Genomic DNA, 17,126 nt, shown 5'->3' on the forward strand with positions numbered 1-17,126 from the left:
CGTAGAGATTGGGGGGACGGATAGAGAAAGAAAAATGGAGGGAGGAAGCGATAGGAGCGGGAGTCTGGGGCTGTGAGTCCGAGGAGAAGCAGAAGCGTGGGAGGGTGAGGAATAGAGGAGAGGTTATTCAGGCAGAGGACGAGGATAGATTTGTGGCTGAGTTCAGGGTGAGTGTGCACAAAGCAAGGGATAGTTCTGCTGGGAAGAGAGATGTGATAAAAGCAGAGCAACGAGGAGTTAAAAAACGAAGGGGAATTGACGTATTCCAGGACATATTCCATTTTACAGGAATGGGAGGCTTTTGGTATTTGTCTGAAAAGTGAGGCAGTGGGGAGGTTTGGTATTCAGGCCCTGGTGCGTCTAATCAGGAGTTGACATTGTGAACTGACTAGTGGTTTAGAGGACACTTCAGTAAGCAGGAGGATAAATAACCTGGAGGAGTAATGAAATATGTTTGAAATCCCTCAGGTCTAGTATTCCTTTCTTTCTACACCAAACACAGTCTGAAGAAACTGGCATTGCAACCTCAATACGTCTCTCATCCTGCAACAGGAAGCACTTTTCCATAAAGGGATCTCCAGTGTCTCATTAGAGAAGAACATTATCCTCTCCTAGAACATGCTACCCAGTAAAGTGGCTACAATATTAGCATGCAGATTAAACTCAGTGTCTGGACATGCTGATACTGTTTCTGCATGTAAACCTCAGCCTGCACACATGTTTTGGATGAGGGCCTCAGACTGGATTTGGCTGCTCTGATTGTCGTTTGGTAAATATTTGCCTGTATGCCGTGCTGAGCTGCACAATCTGGCAAAGAGAGGGAGAGAGGGTGGAAAAGGCTCAGAGGATTAGTGTTTGGTATATTTAGTACTGAACTAGAACATGACACCAGGTCTAGGAAATTAAATGATGCAACTCTGTGTCTCATCTACTGTAAAATATCTTCCACTGAAATCAGCCGGAGTCTTTCAGATCCCTGGGAGAATTTGATGGTTATTGCTTTAGTCTGCGAACAGATTTCTGACTCATTTTGCTTAGCAACAAATGAAGCTTGATGAGCCAGATACAATAAACAACTGTGGTTTAAAAACAGTCCCAGGATTTATGAGCTATTGGGTCTTTCTTTTGTTTTTTTTTGTCCTTTCAGGCTTTGCAGAGCTGCAGACGGACATGACAGACCTAACCAAGGAGTTGAATCGCAGCCAGGGCATTCCCTTTTTGGAGTACAAACAGTTTGTCACACGCACGTTCTTCCCCAAGGTGAGAAACCCTATTTTTCCCCGCTATCAGATTTCGACTGGCAGACTGACAATACCATTTTTCTCAATGGGGTTTTAATTTTTTTCCCCACATGTCCCATTTCCCATTTCCCACTGCCTGTAATATGCAGGATAAAAATTCACCTTGGAACTTTTAAACATACAGTAGACGTCTAGCGAAGTGTATCTCAGTTTGGCACCCTGCTGGAGAGTTAATGTGTTCTCTATAGGTAAGCATTTTTCTGATGTGCGATCCACCCTGAAGGTAGACTGTGGGTTTATCCGCGGGTGGGTGTTTTTTCCACCGGCACAGACACAACTCAGCGGGCTTTGTCTTCCAACCACAGGCATGGACTTTCAAGGAGACAGAACAATGGCAGGCACTGAGACAAGGAAACTTTCCCCCTGATTTCTCAAAACACACTCTTCACTCAGCTCACACACCCACACAGTTTTGCAAGTATACACGCTCTTGCGCAATGGTGGCCTCGCCGGTTTGTTGCAGTGGACACTGGACGCTGTTTTCGGTTGTGAAGGAAGTGAGCTGGGAGAGTGTTGAAAAGTTGCATAGAGGGAAACATAAATTCAGGCATTGCTCTTTTTTGGTATTTCTCCATAGTTTTCTGCTAAGACAGCAAACACCCTATTCATGACCCTTCATTATCTTGTTGTTCCACGAGAGCTTCTGCTTCTCTTAGATTACACACACACACACACACACACACACAAAGCGGTGTAAGACACAGACTTAAAATACAAGCCAAATGTAGCTGTGCTGAAATGACAGGCTGCACTGAAAAGCTGCCTCTTGGCTCTGGGTCAGTTTGTCTCTAAAGCCATTAAGGCCCATGACGTTTTGTGTCACAGTGTCATGTTTCCTTTTCATGGTCAGTCAGGGCCTATTCAAGGCCTCGTCTAGAAAATTCTTCCCTTTGGTTCCAGCCTGCATATTTACCCCTCCAAAGTCTCAAGGCCGGCTCTTTTTGTGTTCCCCGTCTATCTTTCTTCCTGTGTTATGACTAAAGCTGAGTTTGTATTACAGTTTTCTGTCTGTTATTCATGTGTGTTTCAGATGTTTTCGGATTATGAGAAGAGTCTGGTCCAGCCCGTTGCCTACGAGAATGATGCTCTGGGCCCTCGAGCACTGCCTGAGACCCACCCGCTTCTGCAAGACTGGCAGGTGAGGGGTTAAGCCATTAGGATGTTAGCTTAGGTTGAGCTTTCTTCTGCCAGAGTGCCTTGATTTGGGTCCTTTTTCTCTCCCCTGCTTCTCAACTGGGTCACACTGAAGCTTATTAAGGCTTCATGGTGGGCTTGCTGTTGATGAGGAGCAAAGAAAGGCATATTGTGCATTTTTGCCTTTGTGTGCTTGATTTAATGAGTGTGGAGCCTTTCAACATACTGTATGTGTTTGTGTGCATTGTCATGCTTTTGTGTGTCCGCATATGTGAATACTACTGCCTGTCATTCAGTGGTTTCTAGTGAGTGACTACCAGCCGCAACAGTGTGGCTGGTATTGTTTTTACATGGTGAGTCTGTGTGTGTTTGTGTGTGTGTGTGTGTGTGTGTGTGTGTGTTTATGTGTGTGTCAGCGTGACAAAATGTGGTCCTGGAGACACCTACTGTAATGGGAACTACCACAGAGGCGGATTTGAGTAGGCAGGTTTTCATGTGTCTGTCTGTCTGTTTGTGTGTAGACAGATTTTGTCACCCAAATAGCATCAAGATACAATCACAAAAGTTTGCAGGTGTGTAGTTGAGATAAAAATGAAGGCCGAGTTTGATGAAGGTGTGGTCCGAGCAAGGGCGTCAGAATTAGGGGGGTTGGAATTAGGGAAGAGCCCCCCCCCACCCAGTGTGCTATTCACTGAAGTCCATCTCTAGTTGTTGTGTGTGTGTCTAATGGACAGGCAGATGGGAGTGAGAGCTGTAAAAAGAGAGTGGGAGAGAGAGCTTGCACTTTCACACACCTTGGTGCGAATGCGTGCTGAAAGTGAAATCACTTGCATGTGTGTGTGTTCACATTAGAAAGAGAGAAAGTAACGATTGCAGCGCTAGTTTTGGGTCGGCAGCCGGGGGAGCCTGTCTAACGGTGATGAAGTGCCTTGGATCCACACCGTCTTCCCAGGAAGTGTTTTCCAGGTCACAGCAAATAAATCTCACAGGCGGGCATTTATCTTAATGGACACCCCTGTTCTCCTTCTGTCAGGCTGCAAACCACACCATATGGCTGCAGTCCAGAGGGAAGACTTCATCACACTGCTGCTTAGTCGCACCCATAGATAGACCATACTCATTAAGTCGACTCGGCACATTTAGAGACAATCACGCACAGTCAGGGACTGGAGCACGAGACACAGAAACTGTAGAGAGAACCAGAGAGGGATGTGCAGAATGAGGAGCTTTGATAGAAAGATGAAGTGTTCGCTAGATGGGTCACTTGAGACAAGAGGTGGTGAAATAGATTAGGGCGGGCGCAGCAGGTGTGTAATCCAGTTTAGGTGAAATCATGCAGAGAAATAACTGTTTCAACCCCCCTCCACCCCTCTGTCATCAGGCCAACAACACAACAAGGCCTAACGTTGAGGAAGGCATCACCCTGTTCTCCACTCTTCTCAATAACAAGCACTTCCTGATCACGTTTGTCCACGCCTTGGAGCAGCAGAAGGACTTTGCTGTACGAGACAGGTAACCGCTTCAGCTAATAGATGTGTGACATTTAAACATGAGACAGGAAGAGAATCTATCCACACTGACTTTAGGCCATTAGATCCAGATTTTTTTTTTTAATTGCACGAAGCACTGAGTGACCGCTGTAATAAAGATGTTTATTCAACTTTGTGGCCATTTTTGAGCCCGTAGATAACAGTGGTCTCATTGCATTGGACTGCATTATATTGTGAGGTGTTTTTAAAGCTGCTGTAGGTGCTGCTAAGGTGTTACTTGTACTGATGAACCCACAGAGAATTATCTCTCAAGTCTGCAGTTCACCTCATCTCCTCATACTCTTTTACCATCTTTCAGCTCATTGTTTTTGTTTTCCAACTTTAGTGTTTTGTTCACTCTCATCGTTCTTATCAAACTGGTTTTCGGCCACGGTAGACTGCTGTCTTCTGTGAAAAAGATCCAGAAAAACCCACTGTAATATCTGCTCAACACTAAACAGCATAAACACATACTTATCCAGTGATTTACTCTTTACTTCTCATGGAAGGCTGTCAGGTTCTATCTATCACGGCTGTATACAGCACATCAGCATAACTGTGGCTGCCCTGGTCTTGGGGTCCTAAAACTAGCCTGTCATTGTGGAGAGATTCTCAAGGCAAGACCACATCCCTGTGTTAGTTCAGCGTCTGCACTTACTGACTGATGTTGCCTCTTTCTCCTGGATTAAGGGGGCTTTGTCAGGGAAATCCCCTGCACCTCTGGACTTAGTCACCCAGACACTTCCTGTTTTAGATCAGGGCTTTATTTTTGCAGTCACAGGTGCTGTGGAGAGGAGTGAGACTTGTTGTTGTTACTGTGGTTTAGTTATTTTTTTCCCCCACTGACCACACACTGACAGGGTATGTTTGCAAGAGCATGTTTTTGCTCATCTGTCTCATCCACTAATCTGTTTTCTCATCATTCAGATGCAGCCTGGCGTCTCTGCTAACCATCGCCCTCCATGGTAAACTGGAGTACTACACCAGTATAATGAAAGATCTGCTGGTGGACCTGATTGATGCTTCTGCTTCAAAGAACCCCAAACTGATGCTGCGCCGCACTGAGTCTGTTGTGGAGAAAATGCTGACCAACTGGATGTCCATCTGCATGTACAGCTACCTCAAGGTGAGGATGGAAAAGAGCAAAGTAATAAGACAAATTAAAAAGCAAATAAAAGAATTGCCACAGCTCTGATTTTTTACTCCACCACTCACATTCTCCAGGAAACAGTGGGTGAGCCTTTCTTCCTGCTGCTGTGTGCAATCAAGCAGCAGATCAACAAGGGATCCATAGACGCCATCACAGGGAAGGCCCGCTACACCCTCAATGAGGAGTGGCTGCTCCGTGAGAATATTGAGGCCAAGCCACAGGTCTGATACTTCACATGGTCTTAGTTCATCTTACACAACCTCAGTTTTGCATAGCAGAGCCCAGAGGTCACTGTCAAACTTACATGTTCAATTAAGCTGATTGCTAGAAAGATTCAGTTGCTCTGAAATTCAAAATTCACATGCTCTGTGTTTGCTTTTGCAGAACATCAACGTGTCCTTCCAAGGCTGTGGCATGGACTCGCTGTCTGTCAGGGTCATGAATACAGACACAATCTGCCAGGTGAAGGAAAAAATCATAGAAGCCTTTTATAAAAACCTGCCATTCTCCCAGTGGCCCCGAGCAGAGGATGTAGACCTGGGTAAGAGCACATTTTCTCTGATTATTTTCATCCTCTCCCCTCCCCAGCCCTCCGAGATATAGTAATCTCCTTTGCGAAAGGTCAATTCCTCTCATGAAGCTCAACTAACCTGAGGCTGCAATATAATAAATGACAGAATGCATCGAGGAGAGTGTACAGTCATAATCACAAAGAGTTATTGCTTTCAGAAGCTGTGGAGCCTGCAGAGCTGATTTGATTAATGGCCTGAGAATATTTCCACAGGTCGTGACATGGAGAGTTAGAGCACGGCTGCCCTCTGTCTCACATATATTCTTTTCCAAATTTAGGATGAAATTGTCTAATATCATTTTCCTCCTTCCTCTCCTCTCTCCCACCTTCTCTTTTTTTTGACTACAGAGTGGTTTGACTCTGGTAGCAACAGTAAACTTCTGCAGGACCTGGACAACTCCTCAGTGATGGAGGATGGCCGAAAGAAGCTCAACACAGTCTTCCATTATCAGGTGTGTGTGTATTTGTGTGAGACCACTGTGGTGGGTGTACCTGTGTGTCCCTGGTATTGTAACAGCAACAGTGGGGGTGTTGAAGGTGAGAACTCCCTGTAAATGGTGTAACTAGCTGTCCATAGGTGGGGGATATCTCTATTGCTACACAGTTAGTTGTAGGTTCTTCTGTTTTTGTTTAATCAATGAATTGGTAATTTTTAACAACTTAATACAAAATCATTTTCATTTTCAAGTGAGGTGATTGTTAGTTAACAGTACGTGATTTATGTATGAGATTTTGTCACTGATCAGAATATTTTTAGGGCTGGGTTATTCCAGGAAAATAAATTTTCACGTCGTGTTGTTCTGAGTGTTGACGCTCAGAGGTGATATGAAAAGCCAAGTGTTATAGAGAGGGTGACATGTGCTAATTGTTAAAATATGGGCAGGACCACCACATATCTGGCCGATCACTACCTACAGTGTGTGTGAATGTCGGCTTGTTGGATTCGGAACGTTATAGATAATGTCAGACTCCCTACAATTCCAGGATGGGAAAGGTGTGGGGTGAGGGGGTTTCTTAAGCTGTCTGAATATCCAACAGCTACTTCTGATGAAGTACACCAGCATCTTAGTACTCAACTTGAAACACTGAATAGGCAACATGACATGACTTAGTGCAAGTCAATACTTGATGTGACCAGTGTTTTCTTTCAAAGCAGCACCAGTTCACCAAGGTACAATTGTGTAGTTTTTCAAGGTACTTAGCAGGTAGTTTTTTTCCAGTTATCATATCTTTCCAGTTATCAGCCAACAACCTGCCACAGTTGTTCCGTGGCAGGTTGTAGGCTGTCTTCACGTTTCTTGTCTCTTCGTGTAATCCCAGACTGACCTCATGATGTTGAGATCCGGGCTCTGTGATAAAATCAGATAATGATCAGATGCCTCCATGATGGTGCATGAAGGATAAGCATCTAAACATCTACAGAGCCTAAAATTTTTCTTTTCAAAAGTTTAACTCCTGAATACATGATCTCTCCTACTTCACTGAAAAGTGAGCATACAATAATATATTTTATATAAATTGTTAAAGACTAAGTCACTAATAATGGAAGTTTACATTTATTATTCAAGTTTGACACCTAAATACTTGGCAGAGCACTTCATTATAATAATAATGCACATACCCATTCATTATTTCATGAATGTGTAATTGCATATACATTAATTAAAGTAGACTATTTAATTTACACTTAGTTAATCAATATTACAAGTAATTAAACAATTAAACAATCACCACAGAACAAGTAAATTGGCATGTACTTGTATTACGTTAAGAATGTCTTTACGTGTAGATGTGTTTGCTTATGTCTGTGTTCATTTGTGCGTGAGTAAACAGACGTCCGGTGTCCCTCGGCCTTTGACCTGGTACCTGTACTTGTTAAGTGCTCTGTTTAGTTTTTTGCTGAGCCATGGGGACAGAGCTGTGAAGGCAGCGAGCTGTAGCGTGTACAAACAGTCTGGGTTCACTGGCAAGGCTGTTCAATCCATTTCACCACGGGCTGACTTTAATGAGCCCAGCCAGACTCCCGCAGACTTGCCACTACTCTAGATGCATGCAAGACCAACACACACGCACACACACAAACATATGCACCTCTCAACACCCCACTCCCCTGGAGGGCATGCTTAATGATGCTGTTCTAGTGCACCCCAGCTCACCCCCTAACCCCGTGCCCTCTGTCCTCTCTTGTCTTTCTTCCCTCCCTCCCTCCTCCTTCTCTTCCTTCACAGATCCCAGAGGGGGCATCGCTGGCCATGAGCATGAAAGACAAGAAAGAGAATACCCTAGGGAGAGGTACGTCACCTTCAAACACATCCACTCCCGGTCGCTTTGTCACCCACACTCACCCACTCTTGGATAAATACACTCACTCACTCTATCACAGGAAACGGCACATGCTTAGTTGATCACGAGAACACGATACGCTCATGTAAACACGCATGAAACCACACACCCTTTCGTCCCCCAAAGACACAGCGGCCATCTAAACACACTCGCACCTAATAAATCACAACACATACTCTTCTACTTTGCATGGGAGTTATGCTGCTGCCTCATTCAGAGAGTTTTTTTTTTCCATGTTATAGATGTATTCCATTAGCAAATGTCAGCTTGTGGGAAAAAAAATACAAGTTGGCTCATTGTCCAGCCTCAAGCTGGAATATAATGACTGCTCTGCCTGTTGACAGATGAGTTTACATACAGCCTTTAATGGGCTTGTCCATTCGTTGTCTAGGGTCTACCTTACATAATCAGTACCAGACCAGAGCTGAGTTTTGCTCAGGCTCTGTCCATCAAAGCCTCTCCTCTCATTCATACTGGGCCAAAAATAGGCTTATGTGGACCAAACCTGGCTGAGGCTTCAAAGCATCAAGGGGGTGTTATGAGACTGTAGTGCTCCCTGGTTAATATAAAACACTGTCCTGCCTGCCTGTGATCAGTGTTGAGGGTCTGGACTGAGGCCCGCTGGGCAGGAGCATCTCTGGCAGAGCAGGTTGTAATGAGAACACACTCACTATGTGTGTGTGTGTTTGTGTGTGTATTTGTACACATGCTTGCCTTTGTTTTTGCTGGTGTGTGTATACAATAATTTACTGTATTTATTTGTGTTTGTGTCTGCATTTGTGCTTGTGTTTGGACATGTGTCTACATGCATCCTCATATCTGCTCATGTATGTGCATGAGTATGTTTGTGTTTAGACCTATATATAAACCAGCTAGGTTTAATGTTCTTTGCTGGCGTTGGCTGCGCATTACCATCTCATTACACCGGCTCCAGAACCAATCACAGACTCTGTGTGTCTGTCTCCCCTAATCTCTCTCTTTTCTCCCTCCTTTCACTCGTAATCTTTATTTTTCATTCTCTCAGACAGCTCCCCTCCCCTACCGGCCCACAGTCCACCTTAATCACTTTCTCCTCTTGCATGTAGTCTATCTCTCTCTCTCTCCTGTCAATCTCCTCTCTTGCTTTTTTTCCCCCCTTCTATCTGTCACACTCCTCAGTGCTCCCTCCTCCTGTCTCCTCTCATTCTCTCAGGTCTCCAACTTGCTGATTGCACATTGTTTCATACTGTGTGTTTCTTTTTTTGTGTCTTTCTCTTTAGTCAAAGATCTGGATACCGAGAAGTATGTACATTTGGTGAGTATCTCCTCATAGGTAATCAAAATGTTTCTCTAAGTGGTCTCTGAGTTTATTACTAGAGCTTTCAGGGTGCGTGCCAGTGTTAGTCAGCCCGGAGCAGGCCTGACGACAGAGAGAATGGGGGTGAACGAAGGTGAAAAGGAAAGCTGCTGAGAGGACATGACAGCACTAATGCTGCTTAAGCTCTTTTATAAACGTCAGCCAAGATATGGGCCCTTTGACTTTAGAATAATGAGTTCCTTGAAATACAATTTGCCGGGTGAATAGTTAGTTTTACAGGACACTTCTGTAGTCCTTTTTTGACACAAGGAGGTGGAATTTAACTGCTTTTTTTTCTTTTCCCTACCCCTATTTAGACCTGTGTGAGCAAGTCAGAGACGTGATCATGTACACAGCAAAAAAGAATTTCCCAACTCCCTTCAGTTCCTCAATTCTGTATATTATTCAGTGCTTCAAAATACCCTGATGTGGTTTCTGGATCATGTGTCTAATGCATGAAACAGAAAATTCCCCTTTGACAACTGGGACAGTAGAGCATTCACGAGACTACTTATGAGGGAGTTTATTGCTTCAACTTGTGTGCAGCATGCTGACCTTTGGCCTCTGTTGTGTTCCAGGTCCTCCCTCATGACGAGCTAATGGAGACCAAGAAGTCGCACAGACAGAGCCACCGCAAGAAAGTCCTTCCTGAAATCTACCTGACACGCCTGCTGTCCACCAAGGTGACCAGAATCAAGAAACTGCTTATGTTGTCGGCTCCACAAACAGATTTTAGTTACAGCTCGATATCTATGTCATCGTTCTAGTTCATGTTTTTACCACCCATATTAGCCTCAGGAGCCGTCTAGAAATTCCCACAAGCCGTGAAACCATGCTGCTGCGTATGTATGAGCCGCCTTTTTTCTTTTCCTCCACAGGGAACTCTTCAGAAGTTCTTGGATGACCTCTTTCAGGCCATCCTTAGCATCCCTCCGGACCGCCCCCCTCTGGCTGTCAAATATTTCTTTGACTTCCTGGAGGAGCAGGCTGACAAACGGGGCATCACAGACCCTGACACCCTGCACATCTGGAAAACCAACAGGTACACAACTTAACTCTGTGATTAAAGTCCCTTTTTGGTCACGTCACTGTACAAGTGCAAAGCTTTAAAAGCTTATCTGTCCCTCTCTGTACAGTTTACCTCTGCGTTTCTGGGTGAACATCCTGAAGAATCCTCAGTTTGTGTTTGACATTGATAAGACAGATCACATGGACGCCTGTCTGTCTGTCATCGCTCAGGCTTTCATAGATGCCTGCTCCATTTCTGACCTGCAGCTAGGCAAGGTGAGTCTGTCTACCTATAAATTCAGGGGTTTTCACAGTCTGTCACTGTGGACCCCCTCTGAGAAAACACTGTGACACTTATAATTCTGTCTTCCAATAATATGGGGGCGTTTGGAGTAAACAGGAAGCTTTTTTAGCTTATATTTGTTTACACTTTGGCAAACTGGCACCAGTAACAGTATGCCAAATCAGCTATTAGCAGTTACTGCTACTGTTTCTAATGCACCCATGGTGACAACTAACAACAACTATCACTGAATTACTTTGAAAATGAAGGAAACTTAAAAACATGATGATTCTCTGGTGAGTTCTGGAGTTACAAAGAGCTTCTTATTTCTATGATTTCTAATGGATTTATGGACATTTATTCGCTGTGTATCTAGCTGTCTATCTGTCTCCCTCATCCCCTGAGGAGGCATGCCTCACAACGTGAAAACCTCTGATCTGTCGTTCTGTTACTATCATATCTACCTTATTACTGATTAAATAGATGATTACATAAAGGTTATATATCTGTGTCTATCCATCTATCTGTCTTTCTGCCTAAGACAAAATCTATCTAACACACACAAGCACTCACACACACACAAACTTACCTCCTGAGTCCCCCTGTGAACCCTCATCCCAAAGCCTTCAGACTGTCAGCTCCATCTACCTCTGCTCATGTTATTTCAGCCCAGTCGGCTGATCCAAGGTCATGAGCACCAGGGATCTCTTTTTGTGCTGCGTGCGAGTGCATGTGTGTGTATGTGTGTGTTCAGGCGTGCATATGTATGTCTATCTGCCTCTGTGTGTGTGTGTGTGTGCGCATGCACGCTTGCATGTCAATGTCGTCACTGCTCACAAATCCGTCTCATCCCTCAGACACCGTGACCCTGAGCACGCTCTGCTTCCTGTCTCTCTCTGACTGGCTTCCTCCCTGGAGGAAGTCGAGGACTCATCAAATAATGCTCCTCTTTCACTGAGAGCCACTCTGATTTATATACTTCACTTCAGAGCCAAAGCCAGTGCACTCACAGCAGCAATATTCATACATGCAGGCGGATACATGCCAATGGATACACAGACATGAAACCAGCAGCTTTGAGACGTTTTTGAACATTTTTTATTTTCGTGTCTGCAGCCTCCTCATTAACAAGTCACATCTGGCTGTGCAAGTGCAGTGTTGTGGAGTCAGCAGGTTCAAGGATGTGTCTGTGTTTTTTTTCCTGTAGGTCAAGGAGACCAACATGACACACCTCTACGTTTTCCTCGAGTGTTTACAGTCGCTCGTTTGGGCATGTGTATGAGTGTGTCTGATGGCCTCGGGACAGGGCAATGAAGGGTATGGGGTCTGGATTAGCCGAAGCGCAGCAGGGGTGAGAAAGAGGGGTAGGAAACCAAGCAACGCTCCCAGTTTCCACGGAAACCCTCTTATCTGGCGAGATGCAGACATGGAGGGCCACGGGGTCACAGGGGGGTTACCAGGCAGATGGCCGAACAGCAGGAAGTGACCTTGTGGACAGGAAGAGAGAGGGTTCCCTATCAGAAGGAGCGACTATGGCCGCAGCCTTTCAGTCTTCCAGCACCATTAACACACACAAACACACACACAAACAAACACACATTATGTGATACAAATAACTCATGACACATAGAAATATTAAGGTGCGCTGTAAGCACATTCAGTGATGCTGAAAGCTGCGGCTGCCCGTCTCTTTTACCCCTTCTTTTTCCCTGTCCTACTTTCTCTCTGTCCCTTTCTCTCTTGCACACTCACAGCACACAAAGACCACACTCGCTCGCAACAGTAGTCACCACTTAAACCCGAATATGCCCACAACCTCTTAGCCCCGCTACTTTTCTTCCTGCTTGAATAAGCACCAGTGCGAGAGCCTGAAGTGACTGTTGAGAGAGTGGCAGAGGAATGAAGGGGTATTGTTTAGACTGGAATGTTCCTTCTCCAGCTCTGGCTTTTTGAGTCTCCTGTTGTGCGGAAAGGAAACTGTTCCCTCCCTCCATTGTCTCGTTTTAGGCTGGTTGAGATGGGGTCATCAACAGACAGCATCTACTGTAACAGAACTGCTCCTTAATAGAACATTAGCACCAGTGGTGAAAGAAATACTGCTTACTTTAGTAAAAGCAGCAATACAGAGCAACACTTTAAAAATACTCTGTTACAAGCTTATGTGTGCAGTCTCATCCTCACGCTGTAATATTGCCTTTGCTGCTTGTACACTTCAGTTGGTAGATCTGGGAGAAATCTCATCCTGTTGTTCTTATATTTCACCTCTTTGATTGTCTTCGCAGCTCTTAGAATGTTTTCCCGGTCCTTGTAGTTCAGACACTTGACCATGACTGTTCTTGGGGACATAGCGGGCCTCTGACTCTTTATCCAATGAGCTCTCTCCAGAGCCGGTGGCTCTATCTTTAAAATGTCAGCTATCCATTTTTCTATAAACAAGCATCTGTCCGTGCCCTCTTCCTTCTCAGGAACACCCAGTATACCTAGATTATTTTACCGACTCATCCATTGTTGTGTGCCGTTATGTACCATTTCGTCACGTTACAACAAAGAAGTCAGCTTTCATGCATTCCCCGTTAACGCAGCGGTACGGGCAGAGTGGATGCAGAAGATCCGGAGGGATGACCTCAACCCGACCAAAAACACCAGTAAATTAAATAGTATGGCCTCAAAATATCATAAAATGGTCATAGCATAATAAGGCTTCAAAATAGGCCAAAAAACGTCATAGTATAGTAAGGCTTTAAAACAGGCCAAAAAAAGTCATACTTTAGTATGGCCTCAAAATGTCATAAAAATGGTCATAGTATAGAAAGGCTTCAAAATAGGCCAAAAATATTCATACTTTAGTATGGCCTCAAAATGTTGTTTAATTTAATCAACAAAACAATCTGAAGAGCCGCTTGGGCCAAAAGAGCCGGTTCTCTTAAAAGACCCAGAATTCCCATCACTAGTTCTAACTTCAGCGGTCGCCATATTGTGCAAGGAGCGGCACGCCTCTCGCTAGCATAGTAAGCTCGCTCGCTGCCTCTGTTACAGGGTGTTTTGTTATGACTGTTAGTCACCAGCTCCGCCTTGCGGTTAAATCTTGTATGACAGCCAGTAACTGGAGGAGTCCCTGCTGCGTATTACAAAAAAAAAAAACGATCTTTGGAAATTTAATCATCGTATCATAATCGTCCATAATATATTCGCGATTAATCAATAATCAATTTTTTTTCACTACCCCTAATTTATATTGTATGTATCATGTTATTGACACTGAGTCAAGGTCAAAGCTGAGACCTCATCCTAGCTGCTACAGTACTGAATGCTTTTTGTAAATTTAACTCCAGCCTCTCCCAGTAGTAACATTTAGTTGTTTATGAATTTTCAATGTTTCTTTTAATGTGCTCATGTTTTTATCTCAGGATCTGCCAAAGGGGTTTGTGAGCTCAGGGACAGTCTGTATCAAGCTTGTTGAGATTTGTTCCAGAGCATCACATGAGCGGAGCCACAACATGCCAAACTAGTATTGGTTGAGTGTCCTGACTGAAATGTGTGTTTTGTTTTGTTTTTTTCAGGATTCTCCCACCAACAAGCTGCTGTATGCCAAGGAGATCCCTGAGTATAAGAAGAGAGTGCAGTGCTATTACCAGCAGATACAGGAAATGGCACCTCTTAGTGAGCAGGAGATGAATGCTCACCTGGCTGAGGAGTCACGGGTGAGTAAAGTGTTCAGAATCTACCCGTGAGTGAGTCATCTGGCCCACAATTACATGCATGTTTAATTTGAATGTAATCTAATGCAATGCTCTGTTGTCCTTCCTGTAGAAGTACAGAAACGAATTCAACACCAACCTGGCCTTGACAGAAATCTACAATTATGCCAAAAGATACAGAAACCAGGTAAGAGAAGAGATTCTTACCTTACTTCTCTGTCTTTCTGATCTCAGATTTCAGATTAAATATGTGACTCATGTTTAAACTGGCCTTTTTTCTGCAGCCACCACACCTCAGGCAACCCCTTTTACCACAGAATGTTTCACTGATGATTATCAGAGCGTGACGCATCACTGTGGAAGATCATGTGCATGTTGAGAGATGTATCAGAGAGTAAAGAGCATTACAACTTGTCACTCAGTTGTCTGCCCAAATATCCTTTGAATATTTACTCTAAGTACCTTGTTTTTTTTGTAAAATGTTTCCAGAAGAACAACATTAAATGTGGACCATCCTCTGAGCAGCAACCACTATACTGTGTGTCCAATTCTCCCTTCCAGCCTGCATATACCTTTCACTTTAAGCAAACAACATGGTGTTTACCTTCTCTATATCCACCACCCCTATCTGCTTAATGACAGTGTTAAGTTGCTGCTTCATATCTCGCTCTAAACCAGCCCTCTTCAAGCCCCTGCTGAACTCCCCCATGTTTCCTTATTGCTGTGACTATTCTCTGGAGAGGCTTAGTCAGTGGTGACTGTGCCTTAATGGAGCACCCTCATGATAATACAGTTTAGCTGCTTTCCTCTGTCATGCTACTGTACTGACGTGGGCCAGGGGCTTAGACTCTGATTCACAGAGCTCTGTGAATGGCCCCTGATTGCCTATTCTCTCGCCCCAGCTCAGTTCGCTCTGCCTGGTAGCACACTGCTGCTAAGAGCCCATAAATCCCACTGACACGGTGACAACTATTGGGCATGAAAAACAGAGCAGATGTGGGTTTTGTAAATATGTGAAGAGCAAAGGCTTTTGTGGTGTGGAAGCATGCGTGAAGGCAGGAGAAGAGGCTGAAGCACTTCACTTGTTCCTCTGCGACTCTCACTTTCTCTCTCGTTCAACTTTCTATGTCCAGGCAGGTGGCTGATTTCCTCCCTCTCCCAGACAGAAAAATGCATGAATGCTCGACAGCCACTGAAAGTCATCTTTGTTGTGTTTTTCTTCTCTGCCCCCCCCCCCCCCCCGCCCCGGTCAGGTGGTAAACGCTCTGGAGTCTAACCCCACTGCACGGCGCACTCAGCTGCACCACAAGTTCGAGCAGGTCATTGCCCTTGTGGAGGACAACATCTACGAGTGCTGCAGTGAAGCCTGAACCTGCCAGTCTCTTCTACTAGCCATCTCTTTCTCCTGCTGACAGCTGCCTTCCTCCCACCTACGTGGTTACCTGGGAATGTCGGCCACTATGGAGTTAGCCTTCAGAAGTGTCATTATTATTCCCACAGACTCTAACAGGTGTGAAAAGTGGCAGAGCAAAGGACTTAAACCTGCCTCTCAAGCGTTACACATTTGTGAGGTGTTCCTCCTTTCATCTGGGAACTCCGAGCAGTTTTCCCAAATCTCTCCCCATGACACAGACAGAATTCCAGTCAGGCTCTGCTAGGCTTTAGAAGGAATATGTAGGAGTTTGGAGGTGAGGCTTTTTTTTCTGGATGTCCTTACAATTACTGGGAGCTACAGTAAGCCCTGGTGGCAATCTTAACGCACTGAACCCTTTTCTGAAGGGAACGAGCCAATGATGCACTGTACTGTATTATAATGTCCATAGCAATATTTATAGATATGTTATAATGCTTTCAAGTGGCCTGTTCATCAGGATGAGTAGGAAGGACCATGATGAACTCCTCCCATCTCCTAAAGCCTGCAATGTTCTCAGGTGTGATTGGTGAAGATGGGCGACTCCCCCCTATCGGTGCTCTGAACAATGTGTCCCAATGTGCTTTGCAGGTTGATGATGGATTGAGGAGGAGTGGAGAGAGAAATTATCAAGGACTGAAATTAATGAAATCAAATGTCATGTAGTTCACTGGGAAGAGCTGCATTAGTATAGAAGTGTTGATCAGTGTGTTTTTAAACAAATGAATATCATGTTGGATTGTGAACAATTTAAAAGAGGGAAATTTACATTTATGAAAAAAGTGAGCTCAATATAATCAGAGGAAAGACTGTATTTGTGATGCCAAATGACTTGTCAGAGTTTGTGAAATAAATTACAGTATTTAGGATTTTAAAGTGTCCAAGGATGACAACATTTATTGTCCTCAAAGTGCTTCATTTTTAAATGCATTACAGTATAGTGAATTTGAACATTTGAAAACCATTAGGATTTGGCCTGCCACCCAAAAGCCCACAAACTAGCATCTGGAATGTCTCAGAAGCCTTGTAAATGTTCTCATGATAAAGCGAGTAAGGGAAAAGCCATGCAGACATTTAACTTTGTTTTTATTGCAAGACACAGAACAACTTCTACAAGATCCTAAACTTTACACAATGAACAAAATAATATCCCCACATCTCTTTAATGCACACACTGACATTCTGACATCTATTCAAACACATAAACACACACATGCATCCAGTCTTTTGCACAGGCTCTTTTCAGGTCCATCTGTTTACACTCATGTCTCAGTAGATGCCAAGAGCAAACCAACCACCTCAGCCTTGTCTCCGTAAACAAGAGGAGAGACAAAGAGACAAGAGGACAGCCCTGTCTGATGC

At 44.3% G+C, this 17,126-nt stretch overlaps 1 protein-coding gene across 1 annotated transcript in view; it reads left to right on the plus strand.

Annotated features, from left to right (window-relative positions):
• plxnd1 (plexin D1) overlaps positions 1 to 16,809 on the plus strand; it is a 61,279-nt gene extending 44,470 nt beyond the window's left edge. Inside the window, exons 22-36 of the mRNA XM_041051943.1 lie at positions 1,148 to 1,260; positions 2,332 to 2,439; positions 3,817 to 3,947; positions 4,892 to 5,090; positions 5,189 to 5,335; positions 5,499 to 5,655; positions 6,034 to 6,137; positions 7,914 to 7,977; positions 9,288 to 9,322; positions 9,943 to 10,047; positions 10,243 to 10,406; positions 10,501 to 10,648; positions 14,216 to 14,356; positions 14,466 to 14,540; positions 15,607 to 16,809. Of these exons, the coding sequence (XP_040907877.1) occupies positions 1,148 to 1,260; positions 2,332 to 2,439; positions 3,817 to 3,947; positions 4,892 to 5,090; positions 5,189 to 5,335; positions 5,499 to 5,655; positions 6,034 to 6,137; positions 7,914 to 7,977; positions 9,288 to 9,322; positions 9,943 to 10,047; positions 10,243 to 10,406; positions 10,501 to 10,648; positions 14,216 to 14,356; positions 14,466 to 14,540; positions 15,607 to 15,723 (1,808 nt within the window). The 3' untranslated portion in view covers positions 15,724 to 16,809. The remainder of the gene's footprint in view (positions 1 to 1,147; positions 1,261 to 2,331; positions 2,440 to 3,816; positions 3,948 to 4,891; positions 5,091 to 5,188; positions 5,336 to 5,498; positions 5,656 to 6,033; positions 6,138 to 7,913; positions 7,978 to 9,287; positions 9,323 to 9,942; positions 10,048 to 10,242; positions 10,407 to 10,500; positions 10,649 to 14,215; positions 14,357 to 14,465; positions 14,541 to 15,606) is intronic.
• The last annotated feature ends 317 nt before the right edge of the window (positions 16,810 to 17,126 follow it).

This window comes from Toxotes jaculatrix, chromosome 2 (assembly GCF_017976425.1).
Source record: "Toxotes jaculatrix isolate fToxJac2 chromosome 2, fToxJac2.pri, whole genome shotgun sequence".
Classification (NCBI taxonomy): domain Eukaryota; kingdom Metazoa; phylum Chordata; class Actinopteri; family Toxotidae; genus Toxotes; species Toxotes jaculatrix.